The sequence below is a fragment of the Saccostrea cucullata genome, unplaced genomic scaffold (assembly GCF_032062105.1).
Source record: "Saccostrea cucullata isolate Sc308-1 unplaced genomic scaffold, CSIRO_AGI_Scuc_v1 ctg44, whole genome shotgun sequence".
NCBI classification, from domain to species: Eukaryota; Metazoa; Mollusca; class Bivalvia; order Ostreida; family Ostreidae; genus Saccostrea; species Saccostrea cuccullata.
Window position 1 is genome coordinate 794,462 of NW_026938421.1, and position 12,427 is coordinate 806,888.

Sequence of the window (12,427 nt, forward strand, 5' to 3'; positions counted from 1 at the left end):
TCATTAAATATGCATGTTATCTATGTGGAAGATTCTAGCTTTATTTATTTACTAAGTTGATAAACATTGTCCACTGGAATGAAATGATCAATAATTTTACCCATGTGCCATCAGTGAGCTGTTGTCCTGTTTTCTGGTCGTACTTGATTTCCTCCAAGAGGAAGTACCCCAGACCCATAACAAAGGCCCCCTCACACTGCCCTATGTCTATCTCAGGGTTCATACTGAAAATACAAATAATTAAGACAGTGTCAGACCCATAACAAAGGCCCCCTCACACTGTCCAATGTCAATTTCAGGGTTCATACTGTGTGTGTCAAAAAAGTTAAAATTCTCCCTTGCGAAAAAAATGGGACACCCTATTGTTGGCCCATCTAAACCCATGACTGCATTCTACCCCCAAATGCATGAATTTTATAATTAAATAAATCGGAATTTATGCCAAACAAATGTGATTCACTTTTTCTTTCACACATATATTAAATGGACGTAACCATAAAACATGGTACGAAAAACAGTAAGTACCGAATATCCGTTTTCTTCGCGATGATCTATTTTTCGTTTTTTTTTGCGATCTTTTTTAATTCACAAAATATAAAACATGCAGAAATTATATCAGCTATACTTTGACCTAAAAACAGTACCATTTCTTTAAAAAAAATAATCTTAAATCGTAAAAAATAAATTAAAACTATACAAATTTACCTCTTTTTCGCAAAATTTCCAACATGCGAAAAAAAAACCAACAAATATACGGTACTAGTCTACAATGCCTTGTACAATCATACTGACCAGAAATTATGACACTGCAAAATTCAGTACAAGGAAAATTTACATAATTTAAAGCGGTTCTTCAAAGGAATTCTTTACGAGAACACTTGATTCTCTTTTTTCTGAATCACCTTCTCTTGGAAAAGAATTTGAATTCTTTTCAATTTAAGATACTTTATGGCAAGTTCAGTTAAAGTTGGCGTAATGGCTTTGAAGATAAAGAGTCTATTCTACACAATGGCATATAGATTTATAGAATAAATCGACAATTAGACAAAACATCAGACTAATTTGATTAACAAAAAGTTAAATTTCTTTCAACAGAAAAATTATTGCCTTACTGTACTTAAAAAAAAGCCTACATAAAAATGTTTTTAATATTCAACATTCCTTCTTTTGATCCTATCCCACCAACCCCCACTGAGGTTTACAGGAACAATTTTTAATGATTTTTATGTTTATGATTTGCTGACCTGTCTCCACAATCAAACAACATGTCTACTCTGTCGATGATGTGCTGACCGGTGAGGACATCCAGAGTGACCTCTGTCAAGGTCGCTCCATAGGAATTGTACTGGAAAACATTGGGACTGTTTGGAGCCTCCCTAAAAGACAAAAATATATAGTATTACTACATACATTTAAACCTGTCACACAGTACACAAATGAGGATTTCTGTGAGTTGGGAAAGAGACATTATTTTTGGGACTACCTTTCGGATTATAATAATTTTTTTCATAAAGCAAGTCAATATAAATTTCTGATAAAAATAAACTGAACTTAAAAATAAGAAGCTAACACCTCTCTTATGTGAAACCTTACCAGTATCTTTCTGACAAATCAATGTTTTCACTAAAGCATTGGAATATAATATCCTTCCAGGCCTTGCCAGCCATTTTCTGTTTCACTAGTGCTATTCTCTTGTTCAAAGCATCACAGCATTGCAAAACAGCCTAAAATCAGTCAACAAGAAAAACACAGGTTTTTAATTTTTTTCAGTGACACACTTTGCCAATGCTTTACAAGTTATTTACTTTCTTGAATCTCTAGAACATGACCCATACGTTACAACAGAGTTCACTGGTGATACTGCCACCCGTTGTAACACTGTTGGCTGTACTCAGGGAATCTGTGGGTTTAACTCGAATGATATCCATCGGGATACCCAAGGTAGCAGCACACACCTGTATCACCTGAAATGAGTCATTGTAAACATGCTCAGGTACAAACTACAGGTAAAGAACTATATGTGGTATATTGCATATCTTTGCCCCCACAAAAGTCGGATTTTGAAAAATTCTTGAAATGTGCTGAATTCTAGTTTCAAAGTAGTTTATTGACAATTTTTGTTTTTATGACGTCACAGACTAGTCCGATTTTATATTATTTTGTAGAAAGAGGACAAAATGAACAAAATTTCAACAAATTTTAGCTATTAAATTTATAGAGCGCAAGTTTGTTCAAGAATAATATTTACATATTTCATTGATATTATCATTCTACACATTATATCAAACTATTGAGCCTGATTGGTGACTTTTACTCAAATTATCGACGTAATACCGTATAAGTGGAAATTTTAGCAAAACGCAAATATAGCGATTTCTACCTAAAATCTGGTATTTTATTTTTAGCGAGAAGTAATTTTAGCGATTTTAAAATGCTAACTAAAGAAGCTATTACAAATAATACGCAATTAATTTTTAGCGATATTCAATTTTAGCGATGTCAGCACCCTCGCTAATAATGCCAAAATTAAATTCTCGCTAAAAATTCTACTTATACAGTATATACATTTTTCTGTAGAAATCGTGGAAATTTTAAATTTACATCATTTCAAACATATGTCATCATTGCTTATGAAAATATTCAGTGTTTTGAAGTCAGCATATATTCCCCTGTTTTAGAACATTATTAAATATTTCTCCATCAAAGTTTGATTTGCTGGGGCAAATATTGATTATTACTGAATAAAGTCCTTTTCTGGTAATACAGCATCTTTCTTTAAAGAAGATGGGGGATAAGGTGGGCAGAATGCCTATAGCATCAGATATTAAGAAATCATATTTTATATGTGAATTTAGTATTTAAATTTCATTTTTCTCATTGAACTTTGTGAAATTATGAGAAAAACAAGAGGCCCATGGGCCATATCGCTCACCTGAGCACTGTGGCTAGGAAAAAGTAGAAATTGGTTTATTATTGAAAAGTTTAAGTCCAAAAGAAGTCCCATGACCAATCATGGCTTTGCTATTCTTGATAAGATGATTTTTAAAGAATTTTCCTACATATGTCTATGTAAAACTTTGATTGGCCATTGTGGCCCCACCCTACCACCAGGGGTCATGATTTGAACAAACTTGAATCTTCACTACCCGAGGATGCTTCCATATAAATATGATCAATTATGGCTTTGTTATTCTTGAGAAGAAGATTTTTAAAGAATTTCCTATATATTTCTATGTAAAACTTTAGTCATCCATTGTGGCCCCGTCCTACCCCCGGGGGTCATGATTTGAACAAACTTGAATCTTCACTACCTGAGGATGCTTCCATATAAATATGATCAATTATGGCTTTGTTATTCTTGAGAAGAAGATTTTTAAAGATTTTTCCTATACATGTCTATGTAAAACTTTGGTCGGCCATTGTGGCCCCGCCCTACCCTGGGTGTCATGATTTGAACAAACTTGAATCTACACCACATGAGGATGCTTCAAAATAAATATGATCAATTATGGCTTTGTTATTCTTGAGAAGAAGAGTTTTAAAGAATTTTCCTATATATTTCTATGTAAAACTTTGGTCGGCCATTGTGGCCCCGCCCTACCCCCGGGGTCATGATTTGAACAAATTTGAATCTACACTACCTGAGGATGTTTCTCCATAAGTTTCAACTTTCCTGGCACAGTGGTTCTTGAGAAGAAGATTTTTTAAACATACCACCAAATTTTCATTAATTCCCAATTAACTCCCTTTGAATGAGGGTGTGGCCCTTCACTTGAACAAATTTGAATCCCCCTCACCCAAGGATGCTTTGTGGCAAGTTTGGTTGAAATTGGCCCAGCAGTTCTTGAGAAGAAGTCGAAAATGTAAAAAGTTTACAGACAGATGGACAGACAGACAGCTAGACGGACGCCGGACAAAATGTGATCAGAAAAGCTCACTTGAGCCTTCGGCTCAGGTGAGCTAAAAACCATTATGTAAATTATGATTCTATCTTGAATCCAAATCACAAAAATTTTCCTAGAAAATGAACCCTGCAGAAAGATTATGAAGTAAATTGGGGCTGGGTGACCTAAATCAGAATTTAAAAAAATAAGCAATATAATAGTTTATGTATTTCTTTAGCTGGAGGCTTGTGTTGACTCAGGACCCCTGACATTGTGATAATAACTGAATCAAGTTAATGCTGTACCATAGTTGTAGAAAGATGCATCCTTTCGCACCCTCTTTTTTTTTAAATGAAAGAGAAACACCAATATGTTTTATCTCCCAAAAATTGTGCCCAAAATTCCAAGGTGACAGTTGCTCGAATTTCCGGTACAAAATGTACTTTGCATTGCAATTATATCCTTGACTTTCAAATAACCACTAGTCTATTTATGTACCAAAAAACTGACTATTTTCTCAACCTTGAGAATAAAAAGTTTATCTTGAAAACAATAAATCCTTGAGACAAACATAGAAAACATAAATTTGTAAAAGTCTGCACTTTTATTAAAGGTCTGGGACTAAGGTTAGATAAAATCTGACCTTAACATTTTAAACTCTGATTGTAAATGGACTGAGCCCTTATTTAAAATAAGTTCTTTCTTTAGGGTCTCTACATAATCTAATAATAGCTCAATACCAGAGACATTTTAATGTTGATTAATGTTGATAGCTGATTAGTATTCTACAAGGAGAGGTTGATGACTGTTTTGAATCTAGAATGTATGTCTGCATGGGGACTTTTAATAAATATTTCTCCATTTTAAAAACTTAGATACATTTACTACCTAGAAAAAAAATATGAAGTAAATATTCCTTGTACCTTGTCATAGCCTAGCATCAAATCTAATTTTTCCTATACAGTAAACCATGGTTATAACAAAGACACTGGGACCTATGAAATTACTTCGCTATATCCGTAATTCGTTATTTCCATAAAAGGAATTCGTTAAATTTATATAGCTGGGGATCCAAAATAACTTATATATCCATGAATTCGCTATATCTGTGTCAGTACTAAACGAGTTTTGCTGTATACTAAAACTTACAGGACCCTAATATATCCCCAAAGCCTCTCCAATGATTGTCCTTATCTTTGACATAGCACAATAATGACTTTATTATAACATTATTTTGTTTAATTCCACATAACGGTGACATAACAACAATAGGTAATAATTAATTAACAAGAGGCCCAGGGGCCACAGCGCTCACCTGAGCACATTGGGCTTGAATTTAACCCCCCCCCCAGGCGTTCATCATTTGAACAAACTAGAATCTACACTACCTGAGGATGATTCCATATAAATAACACTAATCATAGTTTTGAAGTACTTGAAAAGAAGATTTTAAAAGGTTTCCCTATATATCCTTATGTAAAACTTGGGTGGGCCATTTTGGCCCCACCCTAGCCCCAGGGGTCATGTTTTGAACAAACTTGAATCTACACTACCTGAGGATGATTCCACATGAGTTTCATCTTTCCTGGCCAGTGGTTCTGGAGAAGAAGATTTTTCAAGATTTTTTCCTATATATTCCTATGTAAAACTTGGGTCGGCCATTTTGGCCCCACCCTAGCCCCAGGGGTCATCATTTGAACAAACTTGAATCTACACTACCTGAGGATGATTCCACATGATTTTCGTCTTTCCTGGCCCAGTGGTTCTGGAGAAGAAGATTTTTCAAGATTTTTCCTATATATTCCTATGTAAAACTTGGGTCAGCCATTTTGGCCCCACCCTTGCCCCGGGGTTATGTTTTGAACAAACTTGAATCTACACTACCTGAGGATGATTCCACATGAGTTTCATCTTTCCTGGCCCAGTGGTTCTGGAGAAGAGTTTTAAAGATTTTTCCTATATATTCCTATGTAAAACTTGGATCGGCCATTTTTGCCCCACCCTTGCCCCGGGGGTCATGATTTGAACAAACTTGAATCTACATTACCTGAGGATAATTCCACATGATTTTCGTCTTTCCTGGCCCAGTGGTTCTGGAGAAGAAGATTTTTCAAGATTTTTCCTATATATTCCTATGTAAAACTTGGGTCAGCCATTTTGGCCCCACCCTTGCCCCGGGGTTATGTTTTGAACAAATTTGAATCTACACTACCTGAGGATGATTCCACATGAGTTTCATCTTTCCTGGCCCAGTGGTTCTGGAGAAGATTTTTAAAGATTTTTCCTATATATTCCTATGTAAAACTTGGATCGGCCATTTTTGCCCCACCCTTGCCCCGGGGGTCATGATTTGAACAAACTTGAATCTACACTACCTGAGGATAATTCCACATGAGTTTAACCTTTCCTGGCCCAGTGGTTCTTGAGAAGAAGATGTTTAAAGATTTTTCCTATATATTCCTATGTAAAACTTGGGTCGGCCATTTTGGCCCCACCCTTGCCCCGGGGGTTATGATTTGAACAAAGTTTCACCATTCCTGGCCCAGTGATTCTTGAGAAGAAGATTTTTTAAAAATGCCATTAATTTTTCTCTAATTCATAATTATCTCCCCTTGGAAAAGGGTGTGGCCCTTCATTTGAACAAACTTGATTCCCCTTCACCCAAGGATACTTTGTGGCAAGTTTGGTTAAAATTGGCCCAGTGGTTCTTGAGAAGAAGATGTTTAAAAATTTTTCCTATATATTCCTATGTAAAACTTGGATCGGCCATTTTTGCCCCACCCTTGCCCCGGGGGTCATGATTTGAACAAACTTGAATCTACACTACCTGAGGATGATTCCACATGAGTTTAACCTTTCCTGGCCCAGTGGTTCTGGAGAAGAAGATTTTTCAAGATTTTTCCTATATATTCCTATGTAAAACTTGGGTCGGCCATTTTGGCCCCACCCTTGCCCCGGGGGTTATGATTTGAACAAAGTTTCACCATTCCTGGCCCAGTGATTCTTGAGAAGAAGATTTTTTAAAAATGCCATTAATTTTTCTCTAATTCATAATTATCTCCCCTTGGAAAAGGGTGTGGCCCTTCATTTGAACAAACTTGATTCCCTTTCACCCAAGGATACTTTGTGGCAAGTTTGGTTAAAATTGGCCCAGTGGTTCTTGAGAAGAAGATGAAAATGTGAAAAGTTTACGATGACAATGACGACGACGACAACGACTACGACAACGTCAGACAACGGACAAATTTTGATCAGAAAAGCTCACTTGAGCTCAGGTGAGCTAAAAACTCTATATTCAACAAAATTCACGTAACAAAATTCTGCATCAATTACAGTCTGTTCCATTGATAAATACATGGATACAACAAAGACGTTCCAAACAGATAGGGTGTACAGTGTACTACCTAGAAGCTGCTTATTATGAAAATAAATTACATACAATATTTTCAGTGCTATCCCAATGACAAGAGGCCCATGGGCCACATCGCTCACCTGAGCACTGTGGCTAGTAGAAATTGGTTTATTATTGAAAAGTTTAAATCCAAAAGAAGTCCCATGACCAATCATGGCTTTGCTATTCTTGATAAGATGATTTTTAAAGAATTTTCCTACATATGTCTATGTAAAACTTTGATTGGCCATTGTGGCCCCACCCTACCACTGGGGGTCATGATTTGAACAAACTTGAATCTTCACTACCTGAGGATGCTTCCATATAAATATGATCAATTATGGCTTTGTTATTCTTGAGAAGAAGATTTTTAAAGAATTTCCTATATATTTCTATGTAAAACTTTAGTCGTCCATTGTGGCCCCGCCCTACCCCCGGGGATCATGATTTGAACAAACTTGAATTTTCACTACCTGAGGATGCTTCCATATAAATATGATCAATTATGGCTTTGTTATTCTTGAGAAGAAGATTTTTTAAAAAATTTCCTAAATATTTCTCCATAAGTTTAAACTCTCCTGGCACAGTGGTTCTTGAGAAGAAGATTTTTTAAACATACCACCAAATTTTCATTAATTCCCAATTATCTCCCCTTGAATGAGGGCATTGCCCTTCATTTGAACAAACTTGAATCCCCTTCCCCCAAGGATGCTTGAGCGGTTCTTGAGAAGAAGTCGAAAATGTAAAAAAATTACAGACAGACGGACAGCTGGACAGACGGACGCCGGACAAAATGTGATCAGAAAAGCTCACTTGAGCCTTCGGCTCAGGTGAGCTTAAAACATTTTCTAAGAGAAAATAAATATCGTAAAAAAATTTCATTTACAAAAATATTAGATGGTATACGTGGGATTCAAACCCCAGTAATGAAAATACGAAGTATCATACTGCTATGAGACTAATGCGCTAACCACTATGCTACATGGCTCATAATGGTTTGGGGCATTTAAATCATGTTTGTGATATGACCTTTGACTTAATGGATTTGAAGTATTTCTCGAAGAGATGTGAATGTTTTGTCATAAAAGTGTACTTTTAAGGTATAGTGGGTCTTCACTCCATTTTTTTGTAAACCGAAAAATGTTTATTTTATCGCAAACTTTTAGGATTATCTTTCAAGAAATGGAGCGAAGACCCACTCATATTGAAAAATTGTAAAAGTATGAGAAAATGATTGTTTTTGTTCTTTTTAGTATGTGTATGCTTTTTCACAGGCAAGTATTTTCAGTGTTTGTAAGATTTTTGTAAATTGTAGAGATTTAACATTCAATATACTTTAATATTTTAATATTAGATGAAATATGAAATAAAATTTGGATATAATTGAGATTAAATTTTCGACTTCTTATCTGTGGCACTATAGGCAATTCGTCCGCCTTATCCCCCATCTTCTTACTACACTAACCAACAAAGACTTCATAATTATAATAAAATTTGACAAGCGTTTATATACATGTATACAAATCTAAGATGGCAATTTGTAACCAATTACTGATTACTCAATCAGAGAGATTAGAAACTCTATAATCAGATGGAAAAAATAAGATACATGTACAATGTATATGTAACATTTATGTACCATGTACAAGTAAAATACCCTTCTTTCTGATTTCTCCATTTTCTCACCTTGGTATTGATGCCCTGCCCAGACTCTATTCCTCCGTGAGAGATAGACACACTGCCATCATATCCATGGATAGCCACTAGGGCCGTGTAGTTAGCTCCTGTCCAGTCTATACCAAACTTCATAGGCACCACCGACAAACCCTTCTTCTTCCATCGATTAGCCTAGATATTATTTACATAATAATGATAACACTGACAACAATTGATGTTATATATATCACAGTATATTTAATCTGAATTGAAGCTAGAAAGAGATGAAGCCATTGGATAGTTGGTGTTTTAATTATCAGTATTTTTACCAGCTTGAAATTAGAAAACAAGAGATGTTTGTGAAACACAGTTACATTAATGCCCTCCTCTCTTGGACATTGAATTTTTCTAAATCCAAGGGCCATAACTCTGTCAAGAATTGCTTATTCATAATCAAAACAGAACTTGACCTAGTAGATTTTCTTATGATAAATCTGTATACCAAATTTCATTTGATTTCAGTATGTGCAATCTTTGCAAAGAAAATGAATGGAAACTGGTGGTGGACCAAAAAGACGGATGGACTGACCAACTGATAGACAGCAGCAAAGCAATATGTGTATCCTTCTTTGAAAAGTATAAAAATTACAGACCTGGTTAAAACTTGAGACAAGTGACAGCAGTTGAAATGTTAATTGAGCGGCATTTTTGCTGGAGTGACCTATATGCACAAAGTGGAATAAATTTTTCTTCCACTACTCATGTGGCAGATACATACTTTATTAATTTTCTATGCATACATGTATTTATTGTATACATGTATGGTAATTATGATTTATTATATTTGATTTAAAATGCACATGTTGAATAATATAATCAGTTTAAAGCCTTTAGTGTGATGAGGTTCATATAGGTAGAAATGGCAGTTGATTGGTCAACTCTCTGATGTTACAGTAAGTGAGCGGCATTTTTGCTGGAGTGACCTATATGCACAAAGCGGAATAAATTTTTCTTACACTACTCATATGTTAAGTATTTAATATACATGTATATAATAGGAGTTTTTCAAAATGTAATCAAGTTTATTGCATGTGGTATGCATGTTAATTTGCACCAATGTATAAATATAAAGTTAAGCATCTCCTGAAAATCAAATAGAGTATGATGTGTCCTTTGTGTCCTCTTATGAGACAACTGTCCCACAGAATGTCAAGTTTTACTTCCTGGCTCCAAAAACTTTAATTACAATGTCTTATTTAATCAAGAAACATAGATAATATTACACATGGTAATTAAGAAAAAGGAGGTGACATACCTGTCCTTTCTGGTACAGATTTTGTATCCTGAAATCAGTTGGATCTTTACCCAGCATCTTTGCACAATGCTCCATGATGGATTCCATGATGAATATTGTGGGACAAGAGCCTACATATTAAAAATAATCTAGTGATACACAGTTACTTGGTGTTGGCTGTATTGATACACAATTACCTCCTGTTATTACTTGTATTGGCTATACAAATAGAAAATTACCAGCTGTTGGCCGATACATATCTACCTGTAGTTTGCTGTCAGATATATATACTGTAATTACCTGCTGTTGATACGTGCATTCTTTAAAATAACCTGGGGATCTAGATGCTATACTGATACTTTTTCTTTAGAATTACCTGATGACCTACATTTTTGTGTTGATACCTGTATTCTTTAGAATTACCTGGTGACCTACATTTTGTGTTGATGACTGTTTTCTTTAGAACTACCTGGTGACCTAAATTTTGTGTTGATACCAGCATTCTTTAGAATTACCTGATGGCCTACATTTTATGTTGATACCTGTAGTATTTAGAATTACCTGGGGATCTACATGCTGTGTTTGTGGCCGTGTTGGTCTTCAAAGCCACTGGTATCACATGCCAATTTGGACAATAGTAGGCTGAAAATAAATTACTGATTTACAATGAGTTTCTGATTGCTTGCTTTCTCACTTTAAATCACAAGAAATGAAGTGTGATACAAAAGAAAATATTAAAAGCAATTTTGATTTTTTAATCTTGTTGCAACAGGCTAGAAAATATATATACAATGGCAATCTAAAAAATTTGCTAAATATTGTTCTACCTGCAGATTGAAGAGAAATAGTGAATCTGCATATAATTTTGACCCCATAGAAAAGAGTGTGTTTACAGTATATAGAAAAAGTCTGATCCCACTTCCTGTCACATTTCATGTTACTGACAGAGCTTGTTTGAGCACTGAAACAATGTCTGTTTAATTTTTTCCCATATGAAATTTAAAACTCATTGAGGGACTTAATAAATGATCTCCATACTAACCATTGTCCATGCCTATGGCCACTCCTGCTAAGCCATTCTCTACTGAATTTATTCCGCAGTCTGTGTAATATGTTAATTTAATACCCTCTAACATGCCATCAGATGACAGTCCAATCTGCCAAAAGATAAAACAAATCTATATCAAATATACAACAACCATTGGGGCTATAAATACACAAAAACAAATGTTTATAGCGAGCACAGTGAGCAGCGTGAAGAGAAAATTTGAAAGATTTTATGTAGTCGAAAGCTATCAAGCAGTTTAAAATAGCAAAAAAATTTTCATTTCGTGGTATTTTGAATACCAAAGATTTTTGTGTGATGTCATAGTAAACATATAAATTAGGCCCCACCTCCTTACTGTAGCCTTAACTTTGCTGTGTAAGTATCTGCCCTCACCCTAATGGTCACACCGTCAGCATATTATTACTAATTAAATAATGCTATAGAATCAAAGCATCATACCGTGTAATCAGCCATCCAAGGAAACCTTTTACCCACCATCTTCATGTTAACATGGAAGTCCAGACAGAGGCGAACAGGTCTGTCATAATAAGAACAAGAAATCTGTGAGCCAACGCTCACTAGTAATACCCCCGCTCTGATGTAAATAAGCACTATCATGTTAATATACACAAGTTCAATTACAGGCAGATGCACAGAAAAATATGAAGTTGACAGATTCATATCAAAATTAATCCCACCATATGGCATGCCTCAACAAAGAGTGTGATAAAATCTAAAGCATCTGCTATGAATAACTAATGAGAAGACTGCGACGAAGATTTATGTATGAAACGGACAGACACACAGACAAACAGGAAGTTGACATCGGATTTGAACAAAAATCAACACCATATGGCATACCAGAGAAGATTGTTTTAAAATTTCAAGCATCTGTGGTAAGTAGTTGCTGAGAGAAACTGCGATTTGAAACTTTGTTATGTATGAAAGCTATCAAGCAGTTTAAAATCGACAAAAAAGTTGATATCAGATTTGAGCAAAAATGTGATCCCACCATATGGCATAAATTAGAGAAGATTGTGTTAATTTCAAGCATCTACGATAGTAGTTCACACCTGAGAAAACTATACGAAAAATTTGTTTTGGACGGACACACAGATTAGACAGACACACAAGGGTAAAACTTTTACCACCAT

The 12,427-nt window shown here is 35.1% G+C and overlaps 1 protein-coding gene across 1 annotated transcript in view; it reads right to left on the reverse strand.

The window, feature by feature from the left end:
• LOC134250175 (xanthine dehydrogenase/oxidase-like) overlaps nucleotides 1–12,427 on the reverse strand; it is a 29,508-nt gene that overhangs the window by 2,853 nt on the left and 14,228 nt on the right. The window contains exons 23-33 of the mRNA XM_062732525.1: nucleotides 11,733–11,811; nucleotides 11,268–11,382; nucleotides 10,787–10,867; nucleotides 10,247–10,356; nucleotides 9,856–9,914; nucleotides 9,585–9,642; nucleotides 8,962–9,123; nucleotides 1,836–1,964; nucleotides 1,594–1,724; nucleotides 1,245–1,376; nucleotides 101–224 (exon numbers count right to left, since the gene is read on the reverse strand). Coding sequence (XP_062588509.1) covers nucleotides 101–224; nucleotides 1,245–1,376; nucleotides 1,594–1,724; nucleotides 1,836–1,964; nucleotides 8,962–9,123; nucleotides 9,585–9,642; nucleotides 9,856–9,914; nucleotides 10,247–10,356; nucleotides 10,787–10,867; nucleotides 11,268–11,382; nucleotides 11,733–11,811 — 1,180 coding nt within the window. The remainder of the gene's footprint in view (nucleotides 1–100; nucleotides 225–1,244; nucleotides 1,377–1,593; nucleotides 1,725–1,835; nucleotides 1,965–8,961; nucleotides 9,124–9,584; nucleotides 9,643–9,855; nucleotides 9,915–10,246; nucleotides 10,357–10,786; nucleotides 10,868–11,267; nucleotides 11,383–11,732; nucleotides 11,812–12,427) is intronic.